Raw genomic sequence first — 21882 nt, 5'->3', positions numbered from 1 at the left:
TCATGTATATTTATTTTTATAAATATATCATATAAATATAATATATAACATACACATATAACATGTAATGTGTATATTATATATCTATAATTATAAGTAGCATATTTGTATGTTTTATGTTATCATTACATTTTACATTATATATAATATTTATGTGTGTATACATAAGTATGTATATGTACATGTGTGTATGTGAGAGTAAGAGAGCACACATTTGTGCATTTGAGAGAACCTGATATACAATGCTGCCCACAGGCTCATATGCCTAAACACTTGGTCCCCAACTGGTGGTTCTATGTGGAAGACTGTGGAAAGTTGAAGGGGTGACACACAGCTAGAGAAAGCGGGTTCCTAGAGAAGGGCCTCAAGGCTGGATCTGCTTGCTGTCCCCTTTGTTTCCTGATCTATAGAACTGTAACAGCCAGCTCCTGCTACCACGGGTGAAGCCTCATCCACCCGTCCCCATCCTTTCTAGGGCCCCCACCCCTGTGAAATTCTTGTTTAAGATAAATTTTTCTTCATTTAAGTTCTGTCTTGTCAGCTGTTTGGTCTTAGTGAGGAGAGTGACGGACATGGGCTTTTAAGGATCTGCTGTCTTTAGCGTGCTTTGCTGGAATACAATGTGGAAGAGCTGAGCTGTGGACTCCGGCCTTCTCCTTCCTTTTTCCATCCTTTATGGGTACCTAACTCATGAAGGACACAGATTTTTATCTTCTTTTCATTACAGTCGCCTTTTAGCCAAGTCCCGGCCTGTGCATGCATATCAGGGCATAGACTACTCCAGGTTACCCAGAGAGGCAAGACAGGCATTTGCTGGAGCTGAGCTTCTGGGATTCCTGATAACTGTGCTGTGGTTCATAAGGAAGGAGACAGACTCCAGGTATACATGCCTTCTTTCCTCCTTGGGCCTCTCACTTCCTGAGGACAATCCAGGCTAGAGAAGAACATGGTAAAGTTTGCTTTATCTCAGGGCCCATGTTAGGGCCTCCCTTGCTCAGGCTCTGAAGTCGGATCTGGTCTCTGCTGTGGATTCTTTATACCAGCTGAGACTCACTGGCAGCAGTTGCTAGATTGCATTGTTTCTGCCAAGTCTGGCATTTTCTTTGCTGAACAATTCCTTTTGTGGTCTTTGTGAAGTATTGTCACATTTGCTTGGAGAACTTTCTCAAGTGTGAGTGAACATGGCCTGTGCTTGACAGCAGAAAGAATTATGGTTCACCAAGCTGGAGCTGGGATACTCCCCACTGTTACTTCCGGTACGCAGAGACATAACCCTCCAGGAATGTTCTTCATCCTTCAATTCTGAGAACCCAGACTGCGCAATCAAGAGAACTTGGGGCTGGCCTATGTTATGTAAATATGGAAGGAGATGGATTGTTGGACCCATCACTCCCCCTCATCCTCTTCCCTCTCCTCCACTAGCTTTCTTTGTCTGCTCTGAGCATTTGTAACATTTTCAGAGCTCCAAAGAGACTTGCGCACATCCCATCCCACCCCTAGTGACCAACAGTAGCTTTCTCGTTGTAATGACTTATGGGGCTCATGTGTAGCATTACTATTGTGGAGAAAAAAAAATATCAAATGCGAAAATTGCTTTCACATTCATTTTGTAGCCAAAACTTACAAACTATGCTTCTTTCTGATTAGTAACTGTGAACAATTATCTGACGAGAAGCAACTTCAGGGGGCAGGAGCTTGTCTTGGTGTACAGTTGAAATAGATAAAAATCCATCCTGGTGGGAAAGACATGGTGGCCAGAGTCTGAGGTGCCTAATCACATTGGGTCAGTAGTCAGAAAGCAGAGACAGGTGGCAAACAGAGCCAGGTCATAAAATCTCAAGCCTTTCCTAGCAACTTCCTAGAAGGCCAGCAGGCTTCACTACTAAGTAGTGCCACCAGCCGGGGACCAAGTGTTCAAACACAGGAGCCTCTAGGGAGACATTTCCCATTCAAACCACATTTCTTTTGAAGTCCAGTTGCTTCTTTAATAAGAAAGGAAGGTGGGGTCCTGAAGCACCCCAAAAGACTCAAATTTATTACTCTTGCAAATGTGTTATGCTAAGAGAGATCATCAGTGTGCAATCCCCACCCCCTCATTCTCCAGGCTGGTCTCAAACTCTTATTACTCTTTCCTCAGCCACTCAAATGTCAGGATGATAGGCATGTGTCACCACATCCGACCACTATCCTTTAATCAGATGACTTTGTCTATCTAGATAAGACAGACAGAAGGAAATCTTGATGAATCAAAAGTTTGGAAGTCAAGAAGCTCAAGAGTTTGAATCCAAGATGGTGATTTCAGCCAAGTAGCATATCCTTAGACCCAAATTTTGAAGTCAAGAAACCTTTATGTTGGTTTAACTTAGTAGCCCCCAGAATCAAATATCTCTTTTTAGTCAAAAAAATCAAAGAAAACAAAATTATATATATATATTAGGTTCTCTGTGTATATTCCATATTTATGTGACTTTTTTCTTTAGTCCTTTAATCTAATCTGACTGTACTCTCATATTGTTCTTACTGTCTCTTTAAAGACTTTACTTCTTTTTATAACGGTCTATACTCTTTCTCCTCTCTCTCTCCCAAGCCTATGTACATTTTTAAACACTGACCTATTTAGAGTTCTTTTTCATCTGAATCTCTCTTTATTGCATATCTGTAATCATTTTCTGACCAGGAGCCCCCCTTTTTTTTAAATGCTAAACAGGTATGGCTAGGACCAACTCCAGGGCCCTGCCTGTGTGCTTCGCCCAGTCCAACATGGAAGAGGTATGTTCACCACCTCTATGTGCTATGCACACCACCACAGTTCCAGGAACACAGCAGGTCTATGTTGTCATTAAGCAATCTGTAACACAGTGCTCACAGACCCCATTTAAGTGCAGGGCATCCTGAAAGAGTCAAAGTTCATTCTGCCAACACGAATCAGGAAGCCATCTCTTAAAGAAGCCACGCAGTTTTTGCTGCTTATGCTGAGTCAGGAAGCCTTCTCTTAAAGTAGCCAAGTCTCTGCTTGCTGCCAGCAAACAGAGCCTATTTGAAAAAATGCAGCTACTAAGAGGCTGTGCTTAACTTTGTCCTTTGTATCTAGAATTCCATCCCAAGTTTTCTCTCTGTTTTTATGTGGATGCTGTTGTCCCATGTTGGGTGCCATTTTGTAGTAGGAGACTGCTTGTTCATTTCCCAGCTGCCCAGACCCAAATAATTACACCGAAACTATATTAATTACACTGTTTGTCCTATTAGCTCAATTTTTAAAAAATTTTTATTAATTAACTCTTACATCTTAAATTAACCCATTTCTATTAATCTGTATATCACCACGAGGCTGTGGCTTACTGGGTAAGTTTCTGTTTTGGTGGCTTTCTCCTTTGGCAGCTACATGGCATCTCTCTGACTCTGCCTACTCTCTATATCTCTGTTCATATTTTCCACCATTGACCAAAACAGTTTTATTCATCAGCTAATAAATGCAACACATATACAGAAGGACATCCCATATCAGGATTAGGTCTTTGTTTTAGTTTTGGCAGGTGGTGCTTTCTGTGTGCCGAGTTATACAGCCTGATGGTTGCATAACTCATGGCATCAGTTGTGCTAAGGTCTGGGGGCCTTTTACACTTATATATTACTCTATTTCCTTTTGCTATAACCAAGTGCCTGAAACCAAACCCTTATTTGGCTTATGATTCTGGTGGATGGAGGGTCCAAACAGTAAGGTACTAGGTTGCTGACTATGACAACATGTCCAGGAAGTACAGAGGAAGCTGGAACACACAAAGAACTAATCTCACTTCATGAAAACCCACTATTATGAAGACTTCTTTACTCTAAGACACCAGAACTAATCTTTTCTGAGGGTGATGCCTGCAATGCCTTTGATGCATACAGTCAAACCACCCTGCCCCTGGTCATATAACAGTTTCAGTGCTCCTCAGTAATGTCACCAAGGGACCAAGCTTCCATAAAATAACCCTTTGGGACACATCCAAACCATAGCATTAGCCAATATCATACAGAAAAAAAAATCTCTTAAATTTATGAAACCATCACTTTGCAAATAAAACTGTATCAGAGAAGGAAATGTCAAATTTTCAACTTAGAAATATTGGTGCAAAATCTTAACAGATCAGAAGTTAAATATAAGCTTGACGTCCAAAAAGAATTTATTCTCAGAATACAAGGTGGTTTTAATATTAAGAAGTCAATTTACATTATTAACATATCAACTAGGGAAAAATAGTCATTTGGATATGTTGAAATTCAGCATCAGTTTTCAGTGAATAAAAACTTATAACAAAGGTACAAGAAAATCTATATTTCAACACAATAGCAGTGGTTCAAATGTGTATGACAAAATTTAATGCTTTAATATATAAAGTGCTTTTATAAAGCAATGAGAAAGAGGTACACTCAACAGAAAAATATTAGTATCACACAAATCCTAAGTCAACTGTGCTCAAAACATTGAGAAATATTTAAAATAAACAATATTTAAATAACTGTAAGTGCAATCTGCAAAATAAAAAATTCTGAATTACTATATTGGCAATGATCACAATGCTTATGTACTTAGAATTGGTGAGACTAGGAGAAATGCAGAAATGTGTTCTGTCATTTGTCTGGAAGATATATGTATTGACAAATTAATCAAGATATGAAATTTTCAGTATATTCAAAATCATGAAAAGTACAAGTGCCCTTTAATCTATAAATTCCACTTCTGGGAGTGATATCTAAAGAAATTACTTAAGAAAAAATGTTTACAATGTCCATCAACAAAGATTCTGAAAGATTATATTTTATTATGAAAAATAGATAGAAGCATGATTCCAACAATGAACTATTACATTATAAAAACTATGATAAATTCATATATCAAATCATTACAAGTGATGTTATACATGAATTTTTTGATACAGAATATATTATCATACATTAGATTATAAGAACACATCTCAAATCTGTATAACAGTATCATTCTGTCTGTTTTGCTTTAAATTATCTCTTATCTATCTATCATCTATCAATCATATATTGATCTGTTTATATAACTATCATCTTTCTATCATTTATTTACCTAACTATATATGATCGATTGATCTATCTATCTGTCTGTCTGTCTATCTATCGTCTATCTGCCATCTACTTCCCTATCTACTTATTGATAAATGGTGGTAGAATATTTTTGTGTTATTAAAATTAATTAGCAACAGCTGGTGTTTCTTCATTCTTACAATGACTTATTATTATTGTGAAGTATATGTTATTAATGTATGTTGATTGTTATTTTTTCCTTTTCATAAAAAATGAACTATCTTACAAGGAAGAAAGCAATTATTTATTTTAAGCTAAAATGTACCTTATGAAGTATTGCAGAAGCATAATTTGCTTTTTAAAAATAAATCTTACATTTCAATTTTAAAATGAACAAAGTAAAACATTAGACTGCAGGCAATTACTAAAACAAAACTATAAATGAATGACGTAGGAAAAGAAAATTTCAATTCTTACTTTTGCTTTTTGAGACTGAATTTTGTTATTGTGTAATCAAAACAGGGCTGGAAGTTTTGACCTTTATGGCTCAGACTCCCAAGTGCTAGGGTTGAAGGCTTGTGCTGCTGTGCCTAGTTCAATTTCACCAGAGTTTGAAATGAAAATGACATTCTCTTCTTTACTTAAAAAAGAGAGTGTTGGGTGGGTAAACTCCTTGTCTCACAGGGATGGACCTGTCTCTAGAACCCACATCAACCCATATGCAGTAACCCCTGCTGTAACGTCTATACTTCTACAGCAAGATGGAGGTATAGATAGGAGAAGCCTAAGGAGCTTTCAGGTCAGTGCCAAACAAAAAGACATCTTGTCTCAAACAAGAAGATGAGAACCAACACTAGAGGTTGTCTTCTGTCCTCCCCATGTGCACCAAGACACTGGGCAACACCCCCCACATATGTGCGCATATGCTTGTGTACCCACACAGAAAAGGTTAATAAAAGAAAATTTTATTAAAGAAAATGCTTAGTGTTATGAGTCATCTTGTATAATGCAGCTATGATAACATTTCTAGAGACTGTGACAATACACAATGAAAGTTTTATTTTTATTATTATTTTAATTATGTATATTGTGGGCATGTGCCCATGAGTGCAGGTGCCCTCAGAAACCCCCGGGACCTGGAATTACAGGTGGTTGCAAGGTGGGTGCTGAGAAATGAACTCCAGCTCTTGCAAGAGCAGTGTGTGCTCTGTGCTGAGCCATTTCTCTGGGCTCTGCAGCAAAAGTTGTAATACTGTGCACGCCATGGGATCCATACGTTTCTTTCCTTAGACTGCCCGTAAAGAGGTATTTAGGGCTGTGTCCAAATGCAGGTGATCATAATACTGTTTATGATGATGAAACTAGGAGAACCCTACATGTTCAGAAATCTAAGATTGATTACGTTATGGAATACCTCTAGATAGTATCAGACATTACATTAGTTCTTAGAATAATAATGTCATGTCACAAATTCATAATAAACTGTGAAGTGATGGGAAGTTTTCCTTTTGTATTCTATCCCAATTCCAGAGGATGTATTTTGACGCCATGTGCGAAATAACCTGGTGCTTGGCTGTGTTGGGTATCTGGACACTTTCACAGACTTGCTGGTGACTTATTGATATCATCCTGTACTTGGTAACATATCCCTCACTTTTCAAATTGCTGTACCGGACCCATGTTCCTACACTGCGCCACACTCTAGCCGGCTACCAAGGAAATGACTTAGTGGTTATAATCCAAAAGTGCAAGTAAAACTCATGCTGAGACAAACATGCCATCCATTGGATATTTAGAGAGGTTTAAATTGATAATACTAAATAGTCATTGAAAACCCTTAGAAAAACAGTAACAAGGTATATGGTGTAGGCTTTGAAACCACACCCAGATGACAAGTCACCTTCACATGTCCTTATGTATGTGTGTAGGTTTCCACTGAAAAACTTAGGCATTGGGGGACCTGAGTCCAGGAAGTTAAAAAAAGTCATATTAAGTAACAAGGTGGTTTGATCCACTGTGCAGAACTTCTGCACAGTGTTCTGCTAATCATAGGACCCATCAATCAAAATGCCTTCTAAAAAGACCAGTCAGAATGCACAAAAAACATTCCTTGTAAAATAACTTGGAACCACAAAGCATCCTGCAATAACTGATATTATTCCTTATGTTTTACAATATTAAGTGGCCTGTGGCAACATAATTACTCTATGGCAAACTCAAGAGCACATAGAAAAGAAAAATACCACACTTGACAGAGATAAAAATAAAATGTATCTGTCTCCTATGATATTTTAAGGAAAAAAATGTGTCAATCTAGTTCTCATAAAGCAAGGTAGATTGGTAAGTTACGAAATTTTTTTTGCAGAAAAACAGGAGGAGTGAGGCAAACGAATCACCTCGAAGCTGAGGGCACACAGGAACGGCTTCTGGTGGAGAGCAGGCAGAGGAAAGAAGCCAGGAGGTGTGGTCAGCACAGAGCTTGCAGGTTTTCCACTTCTTATCCTTTAAAACCCCATCAGTAAAATAGACGCACAGCTCTAGCATGCGAATACGTGATTGCACATTCAACGCGAGAAGCAACACAAAGGACCGGTCGTGTGTCTTGAGTGACGCAAGAACGGCTTCCTGTCTTTAGTTTCCTGTCCTCATCAAAATACACAGAGACACGCTGTTTTTACAATGGACAGGGTGTCTTCTTTCAAAAATGAAACTGAAAAATAAAAAAAAAAAATGAAGCTGCACGTACGGCTTTGGGTTCAATTGAGCATGGCAGACTCCGTCTGAGGGGTGATGCAAGAACGGAACCCGGGCTACTCTCATTATACAGTATGTTTTCAGAACTGTCCCTTTGAGGGTGAAGCGCCACCTACGGTCCTCTTAATTTTCCTAGCTTGGTTCTCTAACCTCCTATTTCAATGGGACCGACCCTCCTAACCTGCGGGTTTTTCACGATCTGTTTCTTGCGGCAAGCAAGCTACTGGCTTGTGATATCTACGTTAAACCCTTTCCTCTCTGGTCCTACAGCCTCTGCCCACCGTCTGAAAAGAGCCTGTCTGGGTTGTTTGAACACAGTCAACCCTAGACTCCCACCGTTCCTTCTATTCTCTCGCACATGCGCTGCAGGATCCGGTAGATGCTGCAGAAGCTGGGTCTGTCTGCGGGCAGCTTACTCCAACATAGGCGCATGAGGTTGTACAGTTCCAAGGGGCAGTTCTCCGGGCAGGAGAGGATGTTGCCATCTCTCACATAGTAAATGACCTCCTCGTGGGCCATGCCATAGTATGGCTGCAGGCCATAGGAGAAGATCTCCCAGAGGACCACACCATAAGCCCACACATCCGACTCTGTGGTGTAACGGTTGTAGAAGATGGACTCCGGTGGCATCCAACGGATAGGGATGGCGTCGTTTTCATTAGCTTTGTAGTAGTCTGCAGAGTAGATGTTCCTGGAGAGGCCAAAGTCTGCGATTTTCACTACCATGTTCTCCCCCACCAGGCAGTTCCTGGTGGCTAAGTCCCGGTGGACAAACTTGCGCTCCGACAGGTAGGCCATGCCGGCTGCCACTTGCCTGGCAATACAGAGCTGTTCTGCACAGGACAAGGGTGGAGGACCAGGGCTGGACATCCGAGCCTTTGTGGACAGGTCACTGTGACTGAGGCTGCACACGGTGTGAGGGGCCATGCTTCGGAGGAACTCGTTGAGGTCGCCATAGGCCATGTATTCAAAGAGCAGACACATAGGCTTTCCTACTGCACACACGCCTGCAATCAAAATAATATATTGGCTAGGCTGAGTCTTTCCACAGTAAAAGGCATGCCAAAATTAAAGGACCAAGCCAGAAAAGATGGTTTCCTCTCTGTTGTCTCTACACATAGTACCTACCACCTTACTTCCTATACATCCATTGTATTAGAGATGTTTCTCTAACATTTTATCTCTTGGAATGGAGAGATTATTCCCTGTTTCTTTAAATCCCTCCAACTAACCAGGTATCTGGAGAGCAAGTGCAAAGTAGCATATGGTAAGTGGATTCAGGAGCAGGGGTTTGCTGGGAATGTGTGATGTAATCATTCTGTTTAGTTCTCTGAAGAATGAGAACAAGAAATACACTGTGGGATAATGCTTTTGTACACTGTAAAGATGTGTCACTTGTATTGGTTTAATAAAATGCTGATTGGTTAGTAGCCAAGCAGGAAGTATAGACAGGGCGACCAGACTAAGAGAATTCTGGGAAGAGAAACGGAAGGGATATAGTCACCAGCCAGATGCAGAGGAAGCAAGATGAGAATGCCTTACTGATAAAAGATACCAAGTCATGTGGCTAAACATAGACAAAAGTTATGGGTTAATTAAACTTGTAAGAGCTTGCTAATAATAAGCCTGTGCTAATAGGCCAAACATTAATTATAATTAACATCAGCCTCTCTGTGTTTCTTTGAAACTGAATGGCTGTGGAACCAGGCAGGACAGAAACTTCTATGTATAGAAATAGCTACCATAATTAGGAAGAACAATACAAAGAACCCAAGATTCTTAGAGGAACTTCTTAGGTGGTTGTAGTAAAATAGTTTGAAATTTAGATTTTTATCTTTGATGTCCATTCTTTAAATAAAGTAATGTTCATACACACAGAGTTTTACACAGTGCAAGGAAGACATTTGAAAAACCTTAGCATCTTACTATATGTGAGAAATAATCGTATAAGCTTGTACCATTATGTGTGATGGGTATATTTCATATTATAATACAGAAAGATTGTCAGCTTTATTATGTTTTTCAGAGCAAAATTAGAAGTTTCAGTTTGAAAAAAAGAAGAGAAATAAGAAAAAGTTTCTAGTTAGTTCTGTAATTTAAAGGATTTTAGCTGACAATGTGTACATTAAATAGGAAATCAAAGGTCGGTCACATTTTGCTATCCCTCCTACACAATCTTCTTTTGTTTTTTGTCAATAACTATTTACCTGTATCATCAGGTGACTCTGCTCTTGTTACAATAGTTAAATTGGTTTGGAAAGAATTCTTATATTAGGAAGATTTAGACAACATGTTCCTCTCAAGAAAAAGTGTGTGTGTTCATTCTTAGCCAACTGTGACTTTGAGCTCTTGATCCTTCTTCAACCTCCAATTATTATAGGTATTATGAATTTTAGTTCTTGTTGGGTTTTAGCAAAATCTAAACAAAATGTGTGGTCTTTTCCTTGTCTCCCTTCTTTGTTGCAAAAATCACATTTGCTCTATCGAGGGATTCTTTGGCTCCACCTTCAAGTTGCACACAGACCCATCCCTTCTTATTAGCTCACCACTTACTCCCTGGCCTGTGCCAGCATCTTTTCCTGCCTACTGAAAGACGCCATTCACTGTGCCCTTGTTTTCAGTGCCTTCCCTTCAACCCTGCTCAGCAAACCAGACATAGACCTTCTGGGTGGGGGGGGGGGGGAGTGTGAATCACGTCATGCCATGGCCTGGCACTTCTTGGCTGGACTTTCTGTTTGATTCCCATTTTACTTACATTTCAAAAGCTAGGGGATTTTGCCTTTCATTTTTGAGATTATACTGTAATTACATCATTTCCTCCTCCTTGTTTTCAAATTTATTCATTTCAAATTCATAGCCTCTTTTTATTAATTGTTATCACATGCATATGTGTGTGTGTGTATAACAGACATATTCTAAATACAACCTGGTCAGCCTATTTAATGTTACTTGTCTGTATATTGTCAGGGCTGACCATTTGGCGCTGGATAAGAGTTGTGAGTTCTTCCCCGAGGAAGACTATTCTCCCCCTCTCAGTATTCTTTCGTTCTTTATGTGAAGGCCTTGCGGGCTCTTCCTACAGCCCCCACTGCATTTACTGTTGAATCCAGTCTTACATCACTCTCTTAAACCATCTCTGTCACTTTTTTATTCTCTCTCTCTCTCTCTCTCTCTCTCTCTCTCTCTCTCCTTTCTCTCTTTCTCTCTGTCTCTGTCTATCGTGTGTACACGTCTCTCTCTCTCTCTCTCCTTTCTCTCTTTCTCTCTGTCTCTGTCTCTCGTGTGTACACGTGTTTGTGTTTGTGTATAAGGGTATATGTGTATGTAGGTATGTGTGCACATGTATATGCCCATGTATGGGGTATAGACACCAATGTCAGGGTTTTTCTTAGTTGCTCCCCACCTTCCTCTCTCACCAATTCTGGAGCTCACCAGCCCCACTAGGAGCATTGACTTCAGGTCCCAGAGATCCTCTTGTCTCTGCTCTCTCAGTGTTGGGATTTACAGGCATGTGTCACCATACCGAGCCTTTACGTGGGTGCAGGGGATACAAACACAGGCGCTCATGTTGGTGCAGTGGACTCTATTCACAGAGAACCCTTTTCCCAGCCCTGTCTGCTGTGCTTTCAGCACTAGATAAGCTTGCCTTGGGGCCTGTGCCTTCTCCCATCTATCCACAGTGTCCTCTTACCTCAGCCAGGCCTTTACACAAATGTCACATGTCCACTGAAGTCTTCAAAGATAGCAGCTCACATTCCAAAGAGTCTTCCTTTACTTTGAGTTTTAAAACAAATCAGAGGCCTATAAGCCACATTCATGTATGTTTACCTCTGCTATCTCCCCAAACGTATGTAAGCTCCACAAAGCCTGATAATGTTAAAAGGTTTAGCTATTTCTATGTAACTCTATAAGCTGTTCAGGAAATACTTATTAAATTTATGAATCTGTGATGAAATGGGGACACAACAATGAACAAAAATATGATTGAATCATGATGGTCTAGTTTAAGGAAAAATAAAGTGGACATATGGTATACATACTTCTAAACTTTACTAAATTCTGTGATGGTGAATTAGTATCAAGGGAATTTTCTTCATGAGGAGACGCTTGAAACAGCTTCTAGTCAGAACAGAGGCAGTAGTGACTGAGACCGTTGGAAGCGATGGAATTAAAGGGATATCTGTGAGGCACCGAGTGTCCTGAAAGCTGAGGTGAACTGTATGTCAGAAAGTGGGTGAATATTTTAAACTAGGAAAGGAGGAAAGAGACACATCCCATTGATGATCGAGAAAGACAAAGGAAGAAAAGGTTAGAAAAGGTCTTCGCCAAGGAACCCTTTTCCTTCGGTGATATTCTCATACCTAAGAGCTTCACGATGTTTGGGTTGTCAAACTCTGCCATGAGGGCCGCCTCCCTCTGAAAGTCTGCTTGCATGTCTGCAGAGGCCTCCTCCTTCAGCATCTTCACGGCCACCATAGTAAAAGGTTCATAAGGAAGTAGGCCTGGAGCCCTAAGAGATAAACCACAGATGGGGATGTTTATACCCCGGGATTATATTTATTCACATTTATAGAGCCCCTACCATGCTTATGCAGCCTTTCCTGAGCCACAAACCAAAGGAAGACGATGACAGTCGTCAACTTAAAGTTCTTTATGTCAATAGGAAATTCACTAGTTATTTTCAACATAGATTACTTTTAACAATGTGTTACTTACCAACTAGAGGAAACACACACACACACACACACACACACAGAGAGAGAGAGAGAGAGAGAGAGAGAGAGAGAGAGAGAGAGAGAGAGAGAGAGAGAGAGAGAGAGAAAGAGAGAGAGAGAGCCAACATGTCCATTGTAATCCCCTATTGTATACAGTAGTATACAATCCAGTGTATTTTTTTTCAAGCATAGTGAATTCCAACAGAGATTCCTCCCTGCCCTTTCACCCCGCCCCACACCATGGTTAACTTTACCTTGCTTGAAAGACCCTTCCAAACGCTCCCTCTCCGATGTCTCTGACGTACTCAATGTTATTCCTGGGATACTCCAGGCTGAGCAACTTGGGATTGAGAAGGAGTGGCATCCTCTGGTACATGGGGTTGGGATGGAGTCTGTCTAGCAGAAGCTCGGAAGGCAGTGTGGTGAGGGTCACGGCCGCGGACTCCCTGCAGGTGAGAGAGGCAAGACCAACAACGGCCTTTGATCTTGATCCTTAAGAAATGCCTAGAGTATATAGTACTAAGTTTGCTGAGGGCTCTGAGGCTTGAGAGCAATGAAGTGTGGCACTTGGTCTCTAGTCGGGAGGCACATTTTATCACTATCTGTATCAGCGGCAGAGGTGGGAGAAGACGGGATGCAGGAGGAGCCATTTTCACCAAATGATTAAGTTCTCTCTGGTGTAAAAACTGACTTTGGTACTTGTGACATTTTTATAAAGTTCAAGTTAGGTGTCTAGTTTTACAGCCAGGGCATGGGCGTTAGTAAGGTGACGGTGGTTTGACAGATGCTCCCCTTCTAATCCCCAGTTCCAGAACCGAGCATATGGGCTAAAAGACATGGCTGTATGTGGCGGGCTTGGACTCGAACCTCACCTTTTCTTGTTTTTCCACTCTTTCCTTCTTCGGCAGCAGTAAAGGGTGGTGATGGTAAGGAGGGCAAACAGGGCGAAGCTGGACATGATGGAGATGATGACCGTCATGGAGTATGCAGGAGAGACAGCGAAGGAAGAGGTGGAGGAAGGCAGATTTGGAATGTCCACACTCGGCTTGGAGGACGTTATCGGCGGGAATGCTGCAGGGAAACAATAGTGCTTCTTGCTTATTTTGGAAACTTCCAGAATCAGTGTTTGAACTGCAGCACTCACTGCCACAGCCTGAAAGATACGCTAGGGTATCAGGAGCTCCTTGGTGGGCTGTCTGTAAAGTCCGGGATTAAGAATCCAATAAGGTTCATTTGCAAAGAAGAAGAGACTCAGAGGAGAAATATGACTTTCTGAAAGAAATATAAATCCCAGGCTTAGGCTCCTTATGCCTGACTCAAAATATGCACTAAAAATATTTTCACATAAAGAGACTGAAGGTGAGAACATCTGAGCTGAGCGTGTGTGTGTGTGTGTGTGTGTGTGTGTGTGTTTGAACATGTGTGTAGTGGGTTTACAACTAATAAAAATAATGGAAGAAGATGGGCAATGAAATCATTGGGATAAAAAGGAGCAGAAGTCAATTTATCTAAAACTTGAACTCTAGTCAAACTCCCATGTGAAAAGGCCAATAAGATTAGGAAAACAAGTAAAATCTGCATTTGTGCTAGAATAGACAGATGCTACCCTTATGTTGCCCTGCGCACAAGGTCATCGTGGATGTAGTTAAAAAGCCTTACTATAAATACCTTGAAATCTTCATTGCAGAGTGAGTGAAGAAAGACAAAAACTATGGAAACAGAATAACCCAAACCAGTCCTGACAGCTAAGAATCAGCTTCGTAGCCCAAAAGGAGAAGATCTTTTCCTCAAACATCTGGGGAAGACTGACAGATGTGGCTGCCATTAGGCCACAAAGACAAACCTCAATAAATCTCAAAAGCATAAATGCACAGCTCTGTTCTCTCGCCCAAAATGCATATAGTGAGAGATTAAATAGAACCCAGCAGGATGACCAAGAAAAAGAGAAATGTGTTGCTTTTCTCTTTTAGAAGTAGAAGTAGCCATAGCTAGAGGCCAGAAAAAAGTCTTAATGGCATGTATGAAATTAGCCTAACACTGCAGTCACTGATGAACTCATGGTTTTCTCGGCTTCTGTTACACATGAGGAAGAGGACAAATGGAATGTGAGGCCTTAGACAAGCAACAGGAACTCTTGAGAACAAAAGGAAAACAGGGCACATAACAATACCCGCGTGCAAGCAGAAGTTACAAAGTGAGACTACACACATGCCAAATGACAGAGATGAGTCAAGTTCAAGTCTTTTAAATATTTAGATCATGGTTGGATGAGTGGAATTTTAACTGGAAAAAGACAAGAAAGCCACAAAGGTAGCAATTAAGAAGGGTTGTCTCGACAGACTCAAAGATCAATAAAAGCAAAACAGTATGTAATTATGCAATCACATTTCAAAATCTTAGAGAAAATGATGGGAATACAGCAGTTACCAAATATGAATAAAAATATGCCTGGGGAATAGAACCATAAGCAAGAAATTACTTTTAAATACCATTGTATAATGACAAACACGCTTGGGAGACGAGAGAGTTAAAATTCCAGTTATCGCAATACGTCCCATCTAGAGAACACACATTTAACCCATTACAGAAGTTCCAGTGCTAGTATGTAACCCAGAAACATTAGTATGAAAGCAAAGGGCACACGCCAACTATGACAGAGCTTCAGAAGTGTCTAAGTAAGCAGTTGCTGACTAATCCCAGTACAGTAAGAGAATACAGTTTTCACAAGGGAGAAGATAGTAATATAAAAAAATCAAAAACACCAAAGAGAACCGTATTTCAACAGGAGCCAAAGACATTTAGAAAAGGGCATTCTTAAAGCGATGGCTGTAAGACGTGCCTCCATCTGCCTACTTAGTTTGGAGTGGGGGCAGCTCACCACTGCTGGCTGAACAAAAGAAAACCTTTAGTACAAGAGTGCCCAGGGCCATTTGAAACACCGCATTCATGAAAGTGTAGGCTATAAGGGGTGTTTATGTATGACTTCTTGTCGAGGAGTGGACATAGTGAAAACCGCTGCCCACTGATGGCTAAGCGAGTTGCTTTGAACTGTAGAGGTCAAGCTTGGTCACTGCTGTGACTTTAGGAAGGCACATGGTGCAGGAAAACACTCAGTACAGCAATATCATCTGCACAGGACTAATGACAGCTTGACTTATCAAGACACAGCCGCGTGGGCTTGGGGTCTAACACTGGTCCACAGTCACCACCAGCTTTCTCAATCCAAAGGAAACCTTACAAAAGTCAGCAAACTCCTCATTCTAAATACAGTAAGGAACCATTACTAAAGGATACAGATTAATGTTATTTTTACATGTGGATTTTATAGAGCTATTCATATTGCATATAATACACAAGATAATATGATATAACTTCTATAGTTGATATAATCAGGAAGTATATGGGTAATTTTTCTCTCAAAAAAATTTCAGAAAATTGGTTCGTAGATAAAACCTTTGCTACACAAGAATTAGGATGAGTGTTTGAATCTCCAGAACCCAGTGAAAAGCTGAGTGTGGTGACATGAACTTGTAACCCCAGGACTTGGGAGGGGGCACAAACAGCTGGGTCCCAGAGTTTGCTGGTTGGCCCATCTAGCCATTAAGTGAGCACCTGGTTTTGTGAGAGTCCTTGTCTCAAAAAATAAGATGGATGGTGATGAAGACATCAACGTCTAATCTCCACATATGTTCACACGGGTGTGTCTACCCACGTACACATGTGCACACAGACGCACACATACCATCCACTCCCCCACCCAACCCCCACACGCGCAAACACACACTAAATTATTAGAAAGTAGATTTTAATGACATGTGTTTTAAAGCTCCATGATCGCTCTGAAAGATTTATTTTTAAAGCACGAGAATTGGCATAGTTTCACCAGTAGTTCTGTATGGTTTCAAACATCCCTTCCTTTCTGGCTAGTTCTATTATGATTCTTTGATTGCTGCTCAGCAGAACAAGCTGCTCAGGTTTTCTCCAGAGCTCTGTCAGCTACCTCTCTGGACCAAATGACCAAGTCAGATTTCCATTATATTTCCTCTTTATCCTTAATTTTTGGTTAACAAACTTTGCGTCTTTATCTTTCCCCTGTGGGAAGACAGTGACATCCGAAGCTATGTGTAAGGCAGTAATATGTATCATCACCTGACACTAAATATGTCTATGCCTTAATCCTGGATAGCCAACTTCCAGAACTCCAAGAAACAGATTCCTGTGGCTTACAGGCTTCTCCTTCTATTGTGCTTTGTTACCGTATGCTAATAGGCCAAAGCCAGCATGGCTACTGTAGGTGGCTGCACGGGGGGAGGGGGGGGGAGATAAGGTTTTCCAAGGAAGAACTGCATCTACTGGGTTGGAACCAAGCTGTTGGACTTCTCCCAAAGTGTGCCTGACAGTTGCATTGCTGCAGGTGGGAATTTTTATAGTTAATGCAGATATCATCTTTAGGTCATAGAAGGCCTCGTATGCCAAGGGGAATTGGTTGGCCTTTGCCTTGCAGCAAGAGGGGAAAATCACAGGAGGCTTCAAGCAGTGCATCAACTGGTCAGCTTGGTGCATTAGAAAGATGTCTCCCTGACGTCTATGACATCATCCCCACGGTGGCTGATCTCTAGCTCCTAACAGGACCTCCTAAGGAAAGAATCAGAAAGAGATGTGTGATGCACCACCGTTGGGCAGGATTTCCACCACACACACACCACCAATAAAGAAAAAACCTAAAAGCTTCTGCCCAGACAGAGAAAAAAATACAAAAAAAAAATAGCCAGAAACATTAAAATACTCGCTTTCCAAACTAGAAGCTAGAAAAGGTGTAATAACATCTACAGGCTGGATAGAGAAATATGATGTGGCTTAAGATCTTCCTGTCCTGCTATTTCACCCCAGTTACTGTGGTCAGAGGAGACTGTTGGGTGATATTCACCACCTCAATGATTCACTATCAAAATCTTCTTTGAGGAAATACATAAAACATCTGACTCCAGACCATCTGAATCTGAAGGAGACATCAATATAAGAATAAAAAGATCTTCTTTGAGGAAATACATAAAACATCTGACTACAGACCATCTGAATCTGAAGGAGACATCAATATAAGAATAAAAAGCAATAATACAAGATATTTGATTTTAGCCTAAGAAGATAATGATGACATGACTGGGAACTTCATCTAATTCTCTAAATAAAAGTCTAGAGACAGTCATTCTGCAAGGGAAAACCTGATGCCAGGGAAATAAACAGCAAGGGAAAAGTATTCTGAGGCTCTCTCTAGAGATTCTAAAGGTTCGAAAAGTGGGCAGAATGAGGAACGTGAAAGAAAAGCTAGGACCTGGCTTTCATAGGAAAGTGGGAAAATAACTTGCCAAAAATTAGTTTAAAAAAATGACTCGTAGGAACTGTTCTGCTTCTACCTCTCCAGCAGTGGCATTGAGTGTATGCCATCCCGCTTCTCTTTCATGTGGTGCTAGGGTTGAACGTACATCATTGAGAGAGATGATTAGGCAATTGGCGTAAGTTTACTCAACACTAATGAAAGAACAAGCCTTAATCACAGACAATTACTGCATTCTAATTTTCACCAGACCCTGTTCTGTCTACTGCATTCAGTCCTGAACATCCCTCCATCTTCCTACTGCCAGTGCAGGGCAGACATGAAGGTATGGGCTGTTCTGTCTGTTACATCCAGTCCTGAACATCCCTCCATCTTCCTACTGCCAGTGCAGGGCAGACATGAAGGTACGGACTTTGGAGCTCAACTCACAGAAGAAAAAGTTGGAGATGGGAATGTTTAGTGGAAAGAGGAAGAAACAACAAGGAGGCAGGGCACGTGTCTCCAAGTTTTTTTGAAGTCCATGCTACAGAGGGTGAGCCAAAGGAATGGAAAAACCACCAGCTATGAGAAGCTATAGAGGACCGAGTTTAGTTTGACATGGCCGAAATGTGCTCACAATTAAAGAGGTGAGCTTGAGTAGGGAGAGGGGTGTCTGCAGAGACAATGCGGAGGATGGTCTCCCCCGGGAGAGGAATCACGTGAGAGAACTCCTAACATCACTTCCAACTCTGATTCTGTGAATTCCTAGCTTTCCCGTCCCCACAAGATGGGCCCAACCAGCATTTTAAATGATTGATTAAAATATTAGTTCATTACATCTCTCTCTCTCTCTCTCTCTCTCTCTCTCTCTCTCTCTCTCTCTCTCTCTTTCTCTCTCTCTCTCTCTCTCCTTCCCTTGCTCTCTCACTTCATCTGTGGCCAAAGTAGTATCTGACCATGATGGAAACTGAATTTTAGAAACAACGCATGCCTTTATTGAAATGCTGCTACAAGTTGTCTGGATTGTTTAGAATCAGAAATGTTTTGGCCAATGGTAGGAGCTTCCCTAGAACAGCATCTCCTGTAGAGCAAATCTATCAGAACAGCCAGGCAAACTTTGCATGTCAGGTCTTGGAAATTAAAAAAAAAAAAAAAAAAAACAAGGGGGGAGGTTAATAGAAAACCATCAGTTGTAACAATTGAAAAATCAGAGTCTGATAATGGAGCCAGAACCAGGCATATTAGGGCTTGAATACTGGCTTAACCCCTATACTACATAGGTCAGAGGGGGAAGAGTCTGATGGTGGAACCAGCAGCAGACAGATTGGGCCTGAATACTGACTTAGCGCCAACACTGCATAGGACCCGGGGAGGGTGGAGGGTGAGGGGAGTCAGTTGACCTGTTTCTCACACTGACTAGGATGTAGAACGGAGTGTGTTCACGGTACCTACTTCCATAGGGTTGTTGGGAGACTCACGAGAGACTGTGCACAACCACACTAATCAGTTTGTCAGAATTGGGCTACACAGATTCTCTGGGTGCAGAAATGGTGAGAGCAGAGTTGGAAGGGACAAGGGGATGGGAGGGATGTAGCTCTCCGTTACCAGAGCAAGCCAGATTGCATTTAGTTTCTACAGAGGCTTGGAAATAGAAGGCAGGCGCACTGCTGAGCGGGCCTGGAAGGCATGTGGAATCCCACAGAAGAGACAAACAGTCTGTTTAGCTCAGAGTGATGTAAGTATGGCGAAGTCATGGCATATTCAGGGAGATATTTCACTTCAGCAAAAGATGATGTTAACGTAAAACAACCCCAGAGACTGCTGAAACTCTAGCTCCCGTGTTGAGCAAGAAAAAACTAAAGCAAAGAGAAAGAAGGACTTTAAAAGTTTTTCAATTGCGCCTCAAAGTGAGCTAGTAATGATATCTGGGATTTACTGAGAAGCCATAAAGCAGGGCCTACAAGGTGGCTCAGTGTGGAAAGGCACTTACCACCGAGCCAGATGAATTGAGTTTGATCCCCAGGACCCATATGGTAGAACTGATTCTCACAAGCTGTCCTCTGGCCTGTGAGTATATGCACACGCATGCACACACATGCTAAGTAAATAAATACAATAAGATCTTTTTAAAAAATAAATCATGAAAAGAGGAATATTTGAAGATTTAAAACATTCCCATTGAATGCGACTTGGCGTGTGTATTCAGAACACTTTCCTTGCTAGAATTAACCCACTATGAGTTAGCAGAGAAGATGAGCTGCTTCTAACTCAGGGAGCACAGACATTCCCCACCCATGGCCAGAGAAAATTATCTTTTTACAAGAGCTGGAGCTGATTTTCTCAAATGTATAAAAAAAAAATCTCATATGATTGTTTCCTAAAGTCAAGAAATTAACATCTGTAGCTAGTTTGTGCTGCTGAGTATCTCAACTTGTAGCAGTTCTTTCCCTCCTGCATGTGGGTCTTGGGGAATGATCCATCAGGATTGGCAGCAAGTGCCTTTACCCTTTGAGCTGTCTTGCTGGTCCTCCTGATGACCCTTTCAAAATTATTTTGCTTAGCTTTGCAAACACTGTACTAAAAGGTGGCTATCCTAAAGCAACAACAATCATAAAAACCAAACATTCAAACAAAAACTAATTCCACAGTCAGAAGACAGCATTCTATATTACAGAGAAGTTAAGAAAGGGTTTTTGAGGCTTTTTACCTCAAAAAAAAAAATGATAGATAGGTAGATGAGGAGACAGAATTATCTGGCTTGATGCTAATACAGAAAATCAAACCATCACAAAATACTCTTCATATATGTCCAATTTTATGTATCAATTTATAAAATGTAAGAGGAAGCTCAAATCCTAGATTGCACTCCACACCAAATGCTCCAGAATGTGTATGTGGGGAACCTGGGCAGCTACACTTCTCAAAGTTTTCCCCCTGTAGCCAGGGTGTAGGGCAGATGAGGAGTCACTCTGAGCCAGTGCCTGGTGGCAACATTTGCAGCTGGGGAAGAATCAAAGCCAGAAAGCTGGAGGCCAGCGTGAGCTACTGAAAGAGACATGTCTAAGACAATCCAGGATGCATCTCAGATGTAGAAGGCTTGTCCGACATCGAGTTGGTCATGGGTTTGTTCCCCATCAACACTAAAAACCCTGCTATATTTGAGCACCTTTTAAGAAGGATTGAATTTTTCTGAGTCTTCAGACAGAAACAATGGCCCACATTGGTCTTGAAGGTTTGGTTTCGGGAGGGCAGGGAAGAGTTGAGTACAGGGGTGGGTTAAATGAATGAACACAATCAAAATGTGTCGCACGAAAGTCCCAAAGAACTACTAATAAATAAACACAGCAAGAAAAAGGAGATTCCAGTGACATCCTAAGAGCTTCCTCTTTGTTACTAGTAGGGTGGTTAATTTAGAATTAAAACAAAATATTATGAAAAGTAGGATTATAGATGATTTATTGCCTTTTCATTTCCCCCCTTGGTTCAAATGACAAACTGTTCTGTAATTAATATAGAATGTGTGTATAAAAATTCGAGGACTAAAAGAAAACTAAGAAAAAATTTTTAAAAAGTACACCTATTCCCCAAAAAAGAAAGACTTGTTACAAATGAAGGTCACAAAACAGCTCAGTAGAGAAAAATGGTATTTGTTTCTATCCAAAAATAATTACATTGTATGAAATTGTTGCTGCAGAATCCAAAGTCTTCGGTAACCAATTTTTCAAACATCTGAGGTATAAAAAAGGCCAACCATCTTGAGGAAGGAGATAATATTTGTTCCCTTCGCTAAGCATCACGTTCTAGCTGAGGCAGGGGATGAGCCCCGCCACTGTGTGTGTGTGGGGGGGGGCTGATGACGCTCAGTACATTCTGTTCTGGAGATCGGGGAGTGTAATGTAAATAATACATGCACGAATCCACTTACAAACACAGAAGATTTCAGAGGCACAAACGGAATTACTTACTTGTTATGTTTTCTTTTTTATAATCTGAGGGGGAAAGGATAAAAATTGGTTTTAAGTAAACATTGAGGTATCTCCTAGATGCTTGAGCTACCGCTAA

The 21882-nt window shown here is 41.0% G+C and overlaps 1 protein-coding gene across 6 annotated transcripts in view; it reads right to left on the bottom strand.

The window, feature by feature from the left end:
- Positions 1-8115: 8115 nt before the first annotated feature.
- The window catches only part of Musk (muscle associated receptor tyrosine kinase), a 73451-nt gene continuing 59684 nt past the window's right edge, over positions 8116-21882 (bottom strand). For 4 of the 6 annotated variants that reach the window (XM_005362219.3, XM_005362222.2, XM_005362221.3 and 1 more), the window contains 4 exons: positions 13379-13577; positions 12761-12952; positions 12153-12301; positions 8116-8798 (listed from right to left, as the gene is read on the bottom strand). In XM_005362219.3, coding sequence (XP_005362276.1) covers positions 8116-8798; positions 12153-12301; positions 12761-12952; positions 13379-13577 — 1223 coding nt within the window. Of the gene's footprint in view, positions 8799-12152; positions 12302-12760; positions 12953-13378; positions 13578-21785; positions 21810-21882 lie in introns of all 6 variants that reach the window. The other 2 variants (XM_005362218.3, XM_005362220.2) reach the window with 1 other exon arrangement.

This window comes from Microtus ochrogaster, linkage group LG5, assembly GCF_000317375.1.
Source record: "Microtus ochrogaster isolate Prairie Vole_2 linkage group LG5, MicOch1.0, whole genome shotgun sequence".
Lineage (NCBI taxonomy): Eukaryota > Metazoa > Chordata > Mammalia > Rodentia > Cricetidae > Microtus > Microtus ochrogaster.
This window is presented reverse-complemented; position numbering and strand designations above follow the sequence as displayed.